At 43.6% G+C, this 16,770-nt stretch overlaps 1 protein-coding gene across 1 annotated transcript in view; it reads left to right on the top strand.

Moving 5' to 3' along the window:
* Window positions 1-16,770, top strand: part of LOC138758431 (complement C3-like) — a 145,306-nt gene that overhangs the window by 40,334 nt on the left and 88,202 nt on the right. The window contains exons 14-17 of the mRNA XM_069927340.1: window positions 3,751-3,915; window positions 7,119-7,248; window positions 9,809-9,868; window positions 15,174-15,285. Coding sequence (XP_069783441.1) covers window positions 3,751-3,915; window positions 7,119-7,248; window positions 9,809-9,868; window positions 15,174-15,285 — 467 coding nt within the window. The remainder of the gene's footprint in view (window positions 1-3,750; window positions 3,916-7,118; window positions 7,249-9,808; window positions 9,869-15,173; window positions 15,286-16,770) is intronic.

Here is a 16,770-nt window from a genome sequence, read left to right as displayed (position 1 = left end):
CTCACCAGTTGGTCCAACACAGATCCCATCTCAGCACAGCCAGGGTTAGAGAAGACTTTGTCTTGTCTTCATTTCATCTCCCAGTCCTTCGCTCACCTCCAACTTATTGTCAGCGAGGGAATTGCTGCCTAACTAAGACAGAGTGTTGGCTTGGTTTGCTGTCATTAGTCATATACCAAGCTGTGGTGGAACACTGGACCGCTCAGGCTGTCCCAACCTCTTAACTCCTTGCCATAGTTTTCCAATAAAGGCTGAGAGTCCTAATCTCCTCCCTCCATACCAGCCTTGGATCTGGGCCAGAAGTATGCATGTGCTGGATGTTTCAGGATATTAAAGCCTTTGACCACGTGCTTCCTGTTTGCTTGTGATTATTGATTGCACTTCACGTTATAGCTGTTTTAACAGCAGAAGCATCACATTGTTAGAGGTAAAAAGTGTGGACACTCAACAAATACTTCCTTCAATTCACCATTTCTGTTTACTGCTGTAACTAGGTAGCAAGACAGATTTATTGTCAGAGAATATACATGACATCATATACAACTCAAAGATCCTTTTTCCTGTGGGCAAGGTAGAATTATCGCATTTTTCTAATGAGAGGAGATTTTTAAAAAAAGAATAAAATGCAGAAGTAAGAGTCCTTAAACGAGTCTGAGTTTGTCGTTGAGGAGTCTGACGGTGGAGGGGGAGCAGTTGTTCCTGAACCTGGTGGTGTGAGTCTTGTGGCACCTACGCCTCTTTCCTGACAGCAGCAGTGAGAACAGAGCATGTACTGGGTAGTGTGGATCCTTGACGATGGCTGCTGCTCTCTGATGGCAGCGCTCCCCGTAGATGCTCTCGATGGTGGGGAGGGTTTTACCTGCAATGTCCTGGGCAGTGTCCACTACATTTGGAGGACTTTACGCCCAGGGATATTGGTGTCCCCGAACCAGACCATGATGCAACGGTCAGCACACTTTTCACCGCACACCTGTAGAAATTAGCCAGCGTTTCTGATGTCACGCCAAACCTCTGCAAACTCCAGAGGAAGTAGAAGCCAAATTTGACCTGAAAAATTAAGTCCAAAAAACTTTGGTTTACACGATTATGTGCGCCTGCTAACTAAAATGGCAGGAACTACTGTTTCATTACATTTTTTTATTTATATTTTGAAACCGTGAACGCTTTGGAAGAAGAAAGATGATGATAAAAATTGTTAAGAATTCGATCATTCTGACCCATTCATTTCTTCAGGGGAGCATTTATGTACAAGTACTTGCAACTGTTGATCTGTGTAGGGTTAAATTTACATAAGATGTATGGAAAATACCAGATGTTTTGTCCAAGAATAAAGGGCAAACTTTTATATATGAGATCAACTTTTACATGAGTATGTCATTTTGAAGGTCAACTAATGAATGTGCAAACTTTTTAAACAAGCACATGAAATGAAATTGGTCATTTGAAAACCATTACGTTTATTTAGTGTGTAATCCAAAATAATCTGAAGATAATGCATTAGTGGCTAGGGACTCAACCCTTTAAGGCCCAGACAATAGGTGTGGCTTAGCTCTCAGCCAATTGCTGTAAGCACAGTCTAGATACAGTAACTATATACACTCTTGTCTTTGGCTTGGCTTCGCGGACGAAGATTTATGGAGGGGGTAAAAAGTCCACGTCAGCTGCAGGCTCGTTTGTGGCTGACCAGTCCGATGCGGGACAGGCAGACACGATTGCAGCGGTTGCAAGGGAAAATTGGTTGGTTGGGGTTGGGTGTTGGGTTTTTCCTCCTTTGCCTTTTGTCAGTGAGGTGGGCTCTGCGGTCTTCTTCAAAGGAGGCTGCTGCCCGCCAAACTGTGAGGCGCCAAGATGCACGGTTTGAGGCGTTATCAGCCCACTGGCGGTGGTCAATGTGGCAGGCACCAAGAGATTTCTTTAGGCAGTCCTTGTACCTTTTCTTTGGTGCACCTCTGTCACGGTGGCCAGTGGAGAGCTCGCCATATAATACAATCTTGGGAAGGCGATGGTCCTCCATTCTGGAGACGTGACCCATCCAGCGCAGCTGGATCTTCAGCAGCGTGGACTCGATGCTGTCGACCTCTGCCATCTCGAGTACCTCGACGTTAGGGGTGTGAGCGCTCCAATGGATGTTGAGGATGGAGCGGAGACAACGCTGGTGGAAGCGTTCTAGGAGCCGTAGGTGGTGCCGGTAGAGGACCCATGATTCGGAGCCGAACAGGAGTGTGGGTATGACAACGGCTCTGTATACGCTTATCTTTGTGAGGTTTTTCAGTTGGTTGTTTTTCCAGACTCTTTTGTGTAGTCTTCCAAAGGCGCTATTTGCCTTGGCGAGTCTGTTGTCTATCTCATTGTCGATCCTTGCATCTGATGAAATGGTGCAGCCGAGATAGGTAAACTGGTTGACCGTTTTGAGTTTTGTGTGCCCGATGGAGATGTGGGGGGGCTGGTAGTCATGGTGGGGAGCTGGCTGATGGAGGACCTCAGTTTTCTTCAGGCTGACTTCCAGGCCAAACATTTTGGCAGTTTCCGCAAAGCAGGACGTCAAGCGCTGAAGAGCTGGCTCTGAATGGGCAACTAAAGCGGCATCATCTGCAAAGAGTAGTTCACGGACAAGTTTCTCTTGTGTCTTGGTGTGAGCTTGCAGGCGCCTCAGATTGAAGAGACTGCCATCCGTGCGGTACCGGATGTAAACAGCGTCTTCATTGTTGGGGTCTTTCATGGCTTGGTTCAGCATCATGTACACTATATTTACACTATATACATTGGTGATAGATCTGTACTGTCACACACAACTGTTTACTTATAAAGCTGTCACCCTCTAAAATTAGTTAATTGTACAGGTAGACCTCGTCTTCCGACCACCCGCACATACGACCAAAATTTTAAAAATACACTTTATCAAAACATGTACATTTTTTGTATTAAAAGTACTGAATACAGTGGCAGGGCGGGGTCCCCGCTCCAAGTAGTCCCCGACTTGTGACCAATGCTCCAGACCCTATTATGGTTGTAAGTTGGAGACTACCAGTACAGGTACACAAGCTTTTATCCGGACATCTAAAATACGGAAAGTTCCAAAAACAGGCGGGGGGGGTGAGGGAAGAGATAGCAGCACGACTCAGGCAAGCGAAGGGGAGAGATGGCAGCGTGACTCGGTCAGGCGAGGGGGGGGAGACGGCAACGCGACTGGAAGGGGGTGGGGGGGCAGCACAATTCGGGTGGGCTTAAATCTGGGGCAGCTGGCTTTTGTTCTGAAATCCAGAAAATTCTGAAATTCAGAACGTACCGTCCGCCAAGGGTTCCGGATAAAGGATTGTGTACGTTGGATGATTCTTTGTGAATATTTCAAACAATATGGTGCTTTTAAACAAATCATTTTTTTCATGTTTATGATAGTTACTTCTCAAGTTTGAAACTTTGTAAAATATTGGAAAATGCCATTAAAAATGACATTTTGCTTTCCAAGCTGTCGTTGGCAAGAACTCTGAAGGGGAGGGCTGCAATCTTTGTGGCTGTTGAATACCCGTCGACTGAATAGCAAGAAGAGGGAGGGGAAGTCCATGCAACAAATAATGTTGCCTTTTTGGCAGTAGCTGTGAACTCAGCATTTACTGCGTGTGGCCACTTTGCCCCAGTTTCAAGGGATGTAACTGTCATAACACAGCCCAATTTGAGAGCAGTCGGCAGCTATTGGTCGCTTCAGCGGTACCTGATATTTGTGACAATATGTAAATTAACATTTGTTCCCAGCTGAAGGTTTCTGCCACAAATCATAATGATGAGAATAGATTATACAAACCTGGACAAAGGTTTAAACTGAAAATAACAGGAGATTCAGGAGCAAGGGTCGGTCTTGTTGCTGTGGATAAAGCAGTTTTTGCCCTGAGTAAGAAAAATAAAATAACACAGAGTAAGGTAAGAAAATGTCCATCTTTTTCTAAACGTACAGTCAGCAATGACAATTAGATCAGGAAAATATTTGAATAACTTATATGACCATTCCCAACATACTGTTAGAAATTAATTGTCATTGATTTAACTTTTGAATTAACATTTGGAAGGGGTTTGAGAGATTGAAGCATTGTGGAAGAAATTTCATGCAGAGATGTTGACTTTAACATAGTTGGAGCAGCACCTGGAACTAGCTGGTTTTTCCAGGACCAAGGACAAATTGACATTAAATAAGAGTTATTTATTAAAACACAATAAAGTAAAAGTCCACATGTGTTCTAGGAATTGAGAATCATGATGGCTTGGGGGTAATACACTCAGAAATGCTGGAGAAACTAAGCTGGTCAAGATATATTAGCAATGTCTTGGCCCTGAGCCCTTCTTCAAAGTAAGAGCAAATAGTAGCCAGACAAGACTGGGCAGAGAAAGGGGAAAGAATTAGAGGGGTAAGAGTCCAGATGAAGAGACAAATGATGTTAATTGGATATGGTAAGAGGAAAGGTGAGAATTGGCTTTGCCTCTGGGAAAGGAGACATTTATAAGGAGATTGAGTTCGAGAACCAAGAGTTCATGCTACAACTCTACAAATCTCTGGTGAGACCACGCAGAGTATTGTGTTCAGCTCTGGTCATCTCATTAAAGCAAGGATGTGGAAGTAACGGAGAGGGTGCAGAAGAGATTTACGAGGCTGGATTGCCTGGATTGGAACTAAGTCTTATGAGGCAAGGTTAGTAGAGCTAGGAGTTTTCTCTTTGGGTTTAAGGGAGACATCAGGGCTAAGATTTTCACACAGAGGGTTGTGGGCGCCTGGAACGTCTTGCCAGGGGGTTGTGGTGGAGGTTGAAGCATTAGTGACATTTAAGGAATCTTAGACACGCACATGGATGGAAGAAAAATAAAGGCTTGAAATTAATTGTCAGTGATTTAACTTTTGAATTAACTAAGAAAGGGGTTCAATAGATTGAAACATTATGGAAGAAATTTCATGCAGAGACGTTGACTCTAACATAGCTGGTTGTGTTCAGCAGAACATGTTGTTAGGAAGCTTGGAGTAGGGAAGGTTTTAAACTTTTTTAAAGGGATTTATAGTTTTGCCCAACATTGAGGGCTGAAGGGCCTAAATTCTATATTCTCTGTTCCAATGGAGGGGAGAGGGGTGAAGAAGGAGGGGGGGAGGGAGAGAGAAAACAAACTAGATGAGTGGAGATAGGTGGATGAAGATGGGATTTTAACAGAAACAGAGAAGTCCATGTTGATGCTATTCAGTTGTAGGGTACCCAGAGAGATGAGCTGTTGTTCCTCCAATTTACAGATGGTCTCACTGAAGGCTGTGATGAGTTCTTCTTACAATTAGGCAAAAGTTAAGTTTTAATAAGGTCTAGAAGAAGTTTGCAAAGTTTTCGATGAATTTATACAATCAGAATTTCTGTGAAATCTTGTTTGTCTCTCTGTATAAAACTAATTGTACGTAGAGGTAGATTTTAGTGTTCTGGGGGTAGTGAAGGATGCTGTAGACTCCCCATGAGATCATGTCAATAAACTCTTAGCGAATCTTGAAGTCTCCGAGTTAATTTATATGAGCAGCATCAGTGGGACACAGGTGCATCGAGCATCAGAATGGAGAGCTTCCAGAGCAAGGCTGGAGATGGATTGGTACAATGGGGAATGGGAGATGTAGAGGCGAGAGTTTTTTTGGGGGGGAATGCGAGTTGGTTGAAGCAAGCCATTATGCATGACTTGAGACCGGGAGATCACTTCATTGAGCACCTGGGCTCTGTCCACCGCAATAGTGTGGATCTCCCAGTGGCCGTCCATTTTACTTCCCCGTCCCATTCCCTTGTAACATGTCTGTTCATGTTCATGCTCGACTGAAACCACCCGCAGATTGAAGTAACCATAGCTCATCTCTCGTCTGGGCACCCTTCAACCGGATAGCATTAACGTAGGCCTTCAGTTTACATTAACCATCCCCCACCCATCTTCGTACCCCGTCTCCTTTCCTCTAGTTCTGTCGCTCTTTCTTTTCCCTTTTCCCTCCATCTCCTTTCATGGAGTCAAAATCAATTCTCACCTTTCCTCATCATGTCTAATTAACACCTTTTTGTCTGTGGGTCTGAACTCCCCCCCCCCCCATTCTTCCCCCTTTCTCTCCCCAGTCTTCATTTCGGACGCCTGCCTGTTTTTTGTCTACACCTTGAAGAAGGGCTCAAGCCCGAAACATCAGTACCTCCTACGGACACTGCATGGTTGGATGAGCTCCTCCAGCATTTACTGTGTTTTTATTAAGCATGTCTCGACTGGTTAAATTGACAACTGGGTAAGCAAAGCAACAAGGCCTCATGGAAGCTGAGGACCCCAGGGTATCTGTCTCTGAGCGTGACGTCAGAACATCATTCAAGAGGGTGAAACCTTGCTGAGTTGTTTGTAGCCTTAATGCCTTGTTGCCACGTGCCCTTTGTAACCTTATTATCGACCTGCCTACCTACCTCCCAGTGCCTCCAAAATACTCAAAATCTCTCCCACTGCTCTTTGAGGAAGGGTGTTCCAGAAACATCAAACCCTCAGAGTATAAAAGGGTCATGCACCTCAGACTCTTGATGCATCTGGCTGCAGGAGCAGGGAGGGCAATGATTCCTGCCATAACACCGTCCAGCCTGAACCAATGTCTTTTGTGATGTGTGGTGTTTAAACTGAAGGTTCAACAGCAAAGCAGTGTGGGCGAGGTATCAATCTACATCATCTGTCATTCTGTGTCCCGTTACGTGGTTATTATCTGGGATTGTGCACCACCTCCTTCTTGTCCTGCCTCCCAGACTGCTTCAACATCTTGCCTTCCTGGATTTGAGTCTCGATAGGGCTGAGAATCATTCATCGAAAGAAGCATGTCTTCAGACCTTCCTAATTCCCTTTCTCTCCTAAATGTCATGTATCCTTCAATGTTCAGATCTTGTCATCCCTCTTCCTCCCCACACTTGTTTATTCAGACACCTGCCTGCTCTTTACCCATACCTTGACAAAGGCCTCACACCCGTAATATAGATGACCTTTTAATTCCTATCGATGCTGCATGACCTGCTGGGTTTCTCCAGCGCCTTTGTGTGTTGCACTACAATCCCAACATCTGCAGGCTTGCATGTTTAACTTCACGCTTTGTGTGTTTTGTACAGATCTGGAGTGTGGTGGAGAAAAATGACATTGGCTGTACCCCCGGAAGTGGTAAAAATGTCCTCGGTGTTTTCTCAGATGCAGGATTAACTTTTGCAACAAATGGTGACATCAACACTGAAATAAGAACAGGTACTGGTTTCCAGAAACATTTCGTTTTGAATAAACTTTTCATAAAGAGCATGTTGCTAATTTTCTAACTATAATGATTGTTTATAGATCAGAGGAGCTAATGGTTTAATTATTATTTATAGCATATTTCCAATGATCTATTTTTAGAGTTTTCTTAGTTCTGATCCATTATCTGCCCTTCTGCAATGCAATTGTAAAGTGCATTTGGTTTTCCCCAAGCACATCAATAGCTTTAACCCCCCCCACTCCCCCACCTGATCCCCTCCAATGTCCATAAATTGTCACTTAACCTTGATGAAGGCCTCAAACATAAGACATAGGAGCAGAAATAGGCCATTCAGCCCATCGAGTCTTTCCCCACCATTTAACCATGAGCTGATCCATTATCCCACTCAGCCCCATTGCCTGGCCTTCTCCCCTTAACCTTTGATGCCCTGACTAATCCTATCAATCTGTCTAAAGAAATTCCTCCACAATGTCTGTTTTAAGCCCTCCACTCTTGAAGTTGCGCCCTCTTGTCCAAGACTCTCCCGCCATGGGAATCAACCTTTCTACATCTCCCTGTAGATGCTGCGTGACCTGCTGGGTTTCTCCAGCAGTTTTGTGAATTGCCCTACAATCAGAGCATCTGTAGATTTTCACATTTACCCAACACACACTTAACACGGCGTGAACAGAGACATCAATTAAAAGTTGCCATTGGCTACTTGCAAATGGTATTTTGTTTGATGATTGGCCAAAGGACAACTAAGCGAGAAATAAGGGAAGCACAAAATATTAAAGAGATAGCAAAAGAAAATTATAAATATATAAAATGGAAGATGGCGGCTGGAGTCAACATAGGTCCCTTGGAAGATGAGCAAGGGAGATTGATATTGAGTAATGAGGAAATGGCTGATGCATTGAACAAATATTTTGTGTCAGTCTTCACAGTGGAAGACATGTCCAGCGTGCGAAAGAGCAGTGATAGGGATGAGAGGGGAGGTGAGGTTCTCAATAAAATAATTGTCACCAAAAATTATTACACTCTAATTAGCTCAATCGAATATTAATTTCTCTTTTACCCTCTTGAAGAACATCTCTGCTCACGCCGTGCCAAGTGTTGGGTAAATGGGTAAAACTTTGCAGAGTTAATCAGGGAAGTTTGCAGACGATCTGATTATAGTGCAATACACAACCGTGCTGGAGAAACAGCAGGTTATGCAGCATCTCAAGGGAGCAAAGGACAACCTATGCTTTAGGCTTGAGCCCTTCATCAAGGTAAGTGACAATTTATGGATATTGGAGGGGCAGGGAGGATAAATTAATATTAATATCTCTTCTCTATTCCTCTCCTTTCCTCCATCCCCTTCCCTGTTCATTCACAGAGCCATCCCCAGTCCCCCATTTGCTGTTGTCCTTCTCACCCTTATCTACCTATGACCTCTCCCATGTGGGACTGTGCTCCTCTTCCCCGCCCCCACCATTTTATTGAGGCACCTGCCTTCATTGATGAAGGGCTCCATCCTGAAACATTGGTTATACATCTTGTTCTTTGTTATATTAAGTACGCTGTTTGACCTGCTGAGTTTCTCCAGCGTGTGTTTTTACTATTAATAATTTGAAATCTTTAGTGATCATTCAGACCAAAGGTTAGTTGCTTCAATGACAGGTTGATACAATAATTGGCTTACTTTAGTCATCCTTGATTCTATGAAAAAGCTTTGGAATGAGGTATAATAGGAGGTCTCTAAAAATAATGAAGCCTACTAGTAGGCCAGGAGGTGAAAGTAAGGTTTTATATTAAAAAGTAATTTAGGTACAAGGAAAAAGATTCTAGTTCTTCATCTATCTTTAATACCCCTCAATATTGCATCTTTAACTGACGTGATTTGTCCTTCAACTCTAGATTCTGGTCCTCAGATGTGGTGCCCATGTCCCCGTGTCCATCATTTACCGTATATTTTCTCGCTACGCGTTTAGTTCACCTCCTCTTGTAGTGATGGTTACAAGGTCCTCACAATATTTCTTCCATTCATTTTCAAGTGGCTATTGCACTTACCATTGAGGTACAGGTCAAGCAGATGTTTAAAAGTAAAAATTAATTTTCCACTCCAATGTTGAAGTTAGATAGATCATATTTTGAATGAGTTATCAAGTTCTGACATCTCCCTCAGCTGCAGGTAAAAGTTCCCACTGAACTCATTTGAGGAGTACCTTGGGAGTTCTCCCTGTTTTCCTGGACCATACTTATTATACAATGAAAATCATCAGGTGCTGTTGGTGGAGGTTTGCCGAAGCACAGTTCCATCCTCAGTCCCACTGTTTCACTCTTCACTTTGTGAATTTTAAGTCTGCGTCACATTCTTTGATCGCTGGGTGGAGACCTGTACCAATAATGACACCATAATGACCAGGACTTGTTGGTTACTTTTACCTTTGGACCCTATATGGGCTATTTGGAAAATTAGTATATTTATTATGTGCATTTCTGTTTGTAAAATTCAATTCAACTAGACACATGAAACAGCAGGGGTGCAAATTCATATTGACATATATACATTTTAAATATTTATTACAGAGCTTAAGTGTAAACAGCCAAGACAACGCAAACGTCGTGATACAGAATTGACAACAGAAAGTATGTACCTTTTGTAACAGAATATGTTGTGTTTGTATTGTATATAGATAAGTTTTTTGGAGATAAATTGGAGCAAGGTTTTTAGTGCAGGTCACATACAAACACTTCAAAACAGATCTCATTTAAAATACTGGAGCTCTGCTCGAGGCAGACAGGACGGCTCCTGGGGGCCTTTGCAAAAGCTTTGAGAAGTGCCCAAGTGACTTCACTTACTTGTTGTTTTGAAAAGCCACAGATGAAAGAGAACAGAGAAGTAGTTCAGAGCCACAGGTTCAGAAGGTCATGTGGTTTTTGCAAGCTGAGAGAGTTAAACAACTTTTTCTCTGAGAGAGATCAGTTCTGCTGTTTTACAGTCAGCAGCAGCACCAGCTGGGACTGGAACAGGACAAGCTAGAAAGCTTGTAGAAACCCCATTTGGAAGATGGGTTGTGAGTGCTTAGTCAGCCTGGTCAAAGTCCTTGTGGTTCATGCAAGAGGAGAGAACTGGCTGCCTAATGTTTTACTTGAAATAAGGGAAACCAAAAGGAACTCTCTGGTGACTTGAAAGAAAGAGGTTATCATCTGGAAAACCCTGATGGGGCAAGTTTTTTTCGGCAAGACACTGACGTGGCTGATTAAAAGGGATCAGCTTGTGTCCAAGAACAACAAATCTCTCTCTGAAAACTGACAAGAACCTTCCTGAGTGGTAACCATTTAGCTTTCAAGCACCAAAGCCATAAATGTTAAATTCTGTGCACAGTCTAAGAATTGCCTGCAACCAATGAACTTGGAGGAATGAGAAGTGGGATTGGACTGTGAACCAAAGAACATTTCTGAACTTAACACACACTTGCGGATAGATTTAGAGGGAGGTTAAGTTAGTTTAGTTAAATTAATAGTGATAAGTTAAAGTGAGATCCTGTTTTCGTGTTTAAAGATAATTAAAAACAACTTTTGTCTTGGTGATTATTTATTGCTGCTGGGTTTTGTGGTCCTCTGGGCTCGTAACACTTTAATAAATAGTTCTCTGATATGAATCACATTTAGAACCATAGAAGACTACCACACAGAAACAGACTACCACACTCTATTAGTCTGCTTAGACCCACTGATGTGCATCTGTTCCATGTTCTTCCCATCCTTGCTCCTGTCAAAATTTTTCTTAATGGTCAAAATTGAGTCTGTGTTCACTAATTTAGCAGGCAGCTCGTTCCGCACTCCCAGCACACTCTGCAAGAAGAACTGTTTTGGTGGTTGCTTTTTTTTAATTGATGGTAATTCTATCAATATGTTATTCTATAGAAGTGAGCTTCGATTAATAATAATGTGTGAAAGAGAGTCTCATCGACAATTGATGCCCACTGTAAAATTAATCCATGATTAAGCTGTTTACTGGGGAGAGGATGGTGAGAACAGAGGGAATGTTTGTTCTGGAGTGCAAGATGCGAAAGGTGTGATTACTTTAAAAATTGGCAGCCTGACACTCCAGGGAAAAGGTACACAAACCAGGGAGGTAAATTAAAGGGGGAGTCCTGAAATTGTTCAGCATGCAGTCGTGAATGGTGCACCAACAACCTCAATGTTACCAAAACTTAGGAGCTTATTGTTGACTTCAGGAAAGGGAAGCCAGAGGCGTACGATCCAGTAATCATTGGGGGATCAGAGGTGGAGAGGGAGAGCAACTTTAAGTTCTTGGGAGTCACTATCTTGGAGGATCTTTCCTGGACCCACTAATGGGATCATAAAGAAAGCACATCAGGAGTCTGTGAAGGTTTGGTACGACACCAGAAACACTGGAAAATTTCTACAGAGGTGTGCTAACCGCCTCCATCACGGTCTGGTATGGGAACACCAATTCCCCTGAGTGTAAAGCCCTCCAAAAGGTAGACATCACAGGCAAAACCCTCCCCACTATCGAGAACATCTACAGGAAACGGAAGGTAGCAGCAATCATCAAAGACCCTCACCACCCAGCACACGCTCTGTTCTCACTGCTGCCATCAGGAAAGGGGTATAAGACTCACACCACCAGGTTCAGGAACAGCTGTTACCCCTCCACCATCAGACTCCTTAATGACAAACTCAATCAGGGACTCATTTAAGGACTCTTATCTGTGCACTTTATTGCTTCATTTTCTTTGTTTTCTCTGCATTGCACAGTCAGTTTGTTTACATTCATTACCTATTTACAGTTCTTTTATTTGTTTACATGTTTGTTGTGTACAGTTTTTGCATGACCAATTAGTGGTAATTCTGCCTCACTCTCAGGGTTGAATGTGATGCCATGTATGTACTCTAACAATGAATCTGAAGGATTGAAATGAACCCAGATAAAAGCGGTTTCTCGTGCTTACGTTGGGTCGTGTTAGAGAAATGTAGTCGATAGAAGACGGATGTTAACGGAGAGTGGTCCAGTGAGAAAAAGCGATGGGTGAATGGAAGCTCAGCATTGATGCCAAGGCTTCATTTAAAGTTTGAAACCATCCAGGATAAAACAGATGGTGTTACTGGCACCCCGTAGCTAGAAAGTAAACTTGTATGTTGAGACAGTGGTGAAGAAGGGGAATGCAATATTGGCATTAATTTCAAGAGGAATAGAATACAAGATCAGGGATGTGATGTTGAGTCTTTATAAGGCACTGGGGAGACCTCATTTGCAGCATTGTGAGCAGTTTGGGCTCATTTAAGAAAAGATGTGCTTAAGTTGGAGAGAGTTCAAAGAAAGTTCACTCAGATGATCCCAGAAATGAAAAGGTTATCATATGAGGAACACTTGACAGCTCTTGTCCTGTATTCATTGGAATTTAGGAGAACAAGAGGGATCTCATTGAAATATATCAATGATGAAAGGCTCAGAAAGATTGTTTCCCATGGTGGGAGAGTCTAGGACAAGAGGGCATAACCTCAGGGTTGAAGGGCATCTGCTTAGAACAGAAAGGCGGACGAATTTCTTCAGCCAGAAGGTGGTAAATCTATGGAATTTGTTGCCACAGGTGGTTGTGGAGGCTGGGTCCTCAGTGAGACAAGTCAGAAGACAAAATACGGTTTACTTGTCTTCCAGAGCAGATTGCCTGAGAGGTGGAGGATGTCTTAGTGCAGGGGTGTCAAACTCAAATTCACCGAGGGCCAAAATTAAAAACTTGGACTAAGTCAAAGGCCGAACTAAATATTTATTGAAAATTTTCAACAATATCTGCATGTTTTCTCTCAACATATGTAATGTTAAACTTTTTCTTATTAAAATAAATGTTTAATAATAGTTTTGGTTAAACTCTTTCCATAAGAAGCATTAACAAATAAGAAATAAAATATTCAATAAATAATATTTCTCTTTAGCCTTTAAGCCAAGGATCGCACATTGCCGAGAAGCATACCAGGGAGCAGAGGTCTGCAGGGAGCCCTCCCCAGCCCAGCCAGCAAACCCGAGCGGCATCCCCCCCACCCCCTCTCCCTCCTCCGCCCCCGCCTGCCGCAACCGCTGCCAACAACCCAAGGAGTCCCCGCTGGTCTCGCCATCTCACAGGGAATACCGTGAGAGCGGTGGAACTCGTCCGCGACCTCCACCCCAGCGGAAAGTCCGATGCCCAGCAGCACCCGCCCACAGATGAAGCTCAAGGAGACATTGGAGCTAGGCGGCGGGTCCGTTGGAGCTAGGCGGCGGGCCCGTTGGAGCTAGGCGGCGGGCCCGTTGGAGCTAGGCGGCGGGCCCGTTGGAGCTAGGCGGCGGGCCCGTTGGAGCTAGGCGGCGGGCCCGTTGGAGCTAGGCGGCGGGCCCCTTGGAGCTAGGCGGTGGGCCCCTTGGAGCTAGGCGGCGGGCCCGTTGGAGCTAGGCGGCGGGCCCGTTGGAGCTAGGCGGCGGGTCCGTTGTATCGGCGCCGCTGTGAATATCTAATTAACGTTCCCGTTAACTATATCGGTGGACTGCTGTGCCTGCTGTGGAAGTGCTAAAATCTATTATGGTAGTGCTTGCTGCTGTGCATGTGCTATACTTGCGCGGCGGCCAGCGGGCCAACTCTAATATATATTTAATATGATATTTGGCCCGTGGGCCAGAGTTTGACATGTGTGTCTTAGTGGATGGGGATGATAATCTCCCATACGACATCCTTAAGGCTGCTATTCTGCAGTGTACTCAGTCATCCAGGGAGATTCATATTACCCGATTACTAGCTGGTGACAGCCTGGGCCATAGGCAACTGTTACAGATGTTGAGGTGGCGCAGGCTAACTGGAATGTGCTTTCTGGAAACAATGGTTCCTCCAATGTTTACCTCGACTTGTTCAAGGACCTGCTTGCCGTGTCAATGCTCTAAAGTCTCCAGATACATAAGATCCAAGCTGGGGGATTTTGTTGTTCTGGATTTCCATTTCCAGAACGTGCATCTGGACTTGGTAGGCCCACTTCTGCCTTCCTGGGTATATTCGAATCTACTCACGCGTGAAGAACAGGGACCTGAGGTGGCAGGAGGCTATTCCTGTCACTGAAAGCTCTGCGGAGATGGTCGCTAGGGCTTTTGTGGATTGTAAAAATCCATCTTTTAGTGTTCTGGGCAGTATTACAATGGACCGAGGGTCTCAGTTCCAGTCAGTGTTGTTCTGAGCTCTCGCTGATTTTTTGGGCACAACCCATATTCTCGCTACGGCTTTACCATCCTTTGGCCAATGGCCTCATTGTGCGTTTCCATCAACAATTAAAAGCAGCGGTTGGCGAAGGATCTTCATGGAGCGAATGTTTGCCTATGGTTCTCCTTGGCGTGCATACTGGCATAAACAGGGATCTTGGATGTTCAGTGGCAGAGCTGACTTTGCTTAGCGAGTTTGTGAATCGGAGTCCACGGTCATTACTATACGATCTGGTGATATATATAGATTTTCTTCGGGAAACATGAGATTACTCCAACCTACTCCTACGTGGCAAGCGTCACTCGTAGTGTATGTGCCAAATGTTTTGCAACGCTCTATGCATGTGTCCCTTCAGCATGATGCTGTTCGCAAACCACTTCCACCGTTTACGGTTGTCCTTTTTAGGACGTGCAATGCCACCCGAAGACTTTGGTGATCGACAGGAATGGGAAAGCTGACACATTTTCCATCGACAAGCTGAAACCAACATCTATCGACGGTCTAAGACTGGTCCAGACTGGTCCATGGCCATTCGGACCAGGCATCACCTCTGTTGAACTATCATGCGAGGTCCGGTCAAACCGTCAGCCCTCTGGATCATTACTGTGAGGAAAGAAATGAGTGAGTGTGTTTTTTAATTGTCTGTAAACTGATGAAATCAATGTCGTTACAACATCTAAATCCTGAAATGACTCTTCCCCCAGGTGCAGAAGATGATTATTACACTCCTTATGAAGACATCACAGCGAGGACTGTGTTCCCAGAAAGCTGGCTATGGCGACTGTTTACCCTTGGAACAGCTCAAAACAAAAATCGGTATTTGTCCTGAGATTTCACTGAATGCCTGCCGTTTATACTGCACGGTACTCTGCAAAATTCTTTCAGGAGTTCAAAGGTTCTGTCTATTGCCACATAATATTTCATTAAAAATCTAATATGCCTACCAACCTTTGCCTGCCATAAGGCAAACAAAGAGTTGCCATGAGCCTCGCCCGGCGCCCCTAACAATACGAGAACGAGAAGCAAAGAAGATCCCCTTCAGAGATACTGTGTCCATGGATTCACCTCCAGCCCGCACCCCCCCCCCCCCCCCCCCGACCACCGCAGCTGCACAGATACCCAACGGCAGTTTGTCTATGGTCGCATCTGACTGAAGTGGAGCAAAGAATTAAATTTTCAATTTTAGGAGAGCCAGAAATCACTTTCTCCATTGCAGGCTGCAACAAAGTGGCTCCGTGACATCGAGCAAATGATTTGTATGGGCTGTGGGAATGCTCCATTCTTTAAAATCGTACCGTGACAGTAGATACACCAACTTTTCTGGTGCAGAACTTGATCCCGTGACGTTCTATCGTTTTAAAATATTTTTATTGAGTTTAACAAAAACCTTTACACAAGGTAAACTAATGATAAATCAAATCATATCATATACACATCACGTATCAATTGTAAATTGGAAACAACCATAATTATTACAGAACTTATTTAATTCAGGATATCACATTCTATAATTATAATAATTAAACAATTGAATCATAACTTATACTATGCCCAAAAATAATACTGAATACAAAAACTATACACATAAAATAAGATATTTTATGCTCTGATATGGTCATGTTGTCCTGTGAGATGATCCGTGAAATGTTCCTTTACTTATTTGTCTTGATAATTAAAAGAAAACAAAAAGGCTATTTTTTATCCCTTCTAATCTACTCCCTCCCTCTAAACAAGGTTATCAGTATTTATTGTAAATATGAATTGAATAGCCGCCCCCAGACACCAGGCAGGGAATCCCTCGAGCATCCAGACCACTTCAGTCCTCAGATGAAGATAATAATCCATGAATGGGCCCCACATCTTAATGCATCCAGACTTTGCACCTTTAATATTAGATCTAATTACAGGCCGAGTACACTTATCCGAAACGCATGGGACCAGAAGTGGTTCCAATCTTTGGATTTTTTTCAAAATCTAATAGAGCATTCTTGGATGAGGATTGGGACACATCTCTCAATTTGATCAATGAGTCCTCATTTTGTGCCCGACATTGTTGCAATTTAAGGGGGTGCACAGAATGCACATGTCTAAAGTTAAATTGTCTTGTTTTTCTTTCAAAAATATTTCTATTGAGTTTAACATATAAATCATGCTAAGATAATAAATAGCATGGCATATCATATACATATCACAAATTAATTCAGGATTGAAAGCAAGTAAGATGCATTAAACAATTCATCCCTTGGTCCAGACACAGTGTAAATTCTATCTAACTTGATGATATGATTGAAGACAACCATA

This window comes from Narcine bancroftii, chromosome 3 (genome assembly GCF_036971445.1).
Source record: "Narcine bancroftii isolate sNarBan1 chromosome 3, sNarBan1.hap1, whole genome shotgun sequence".
Classification (NCBI taxonomy): domain Eukaryota; kingdom Metazoa; phylum Chordata; class Chondrichthyes; order Torpediniformes; family Narcinidae; genus Narcine; species Narcine bancroftii.
This window is presented reverse-complemented; position numbering and strand designations above follow the sequence as displayed.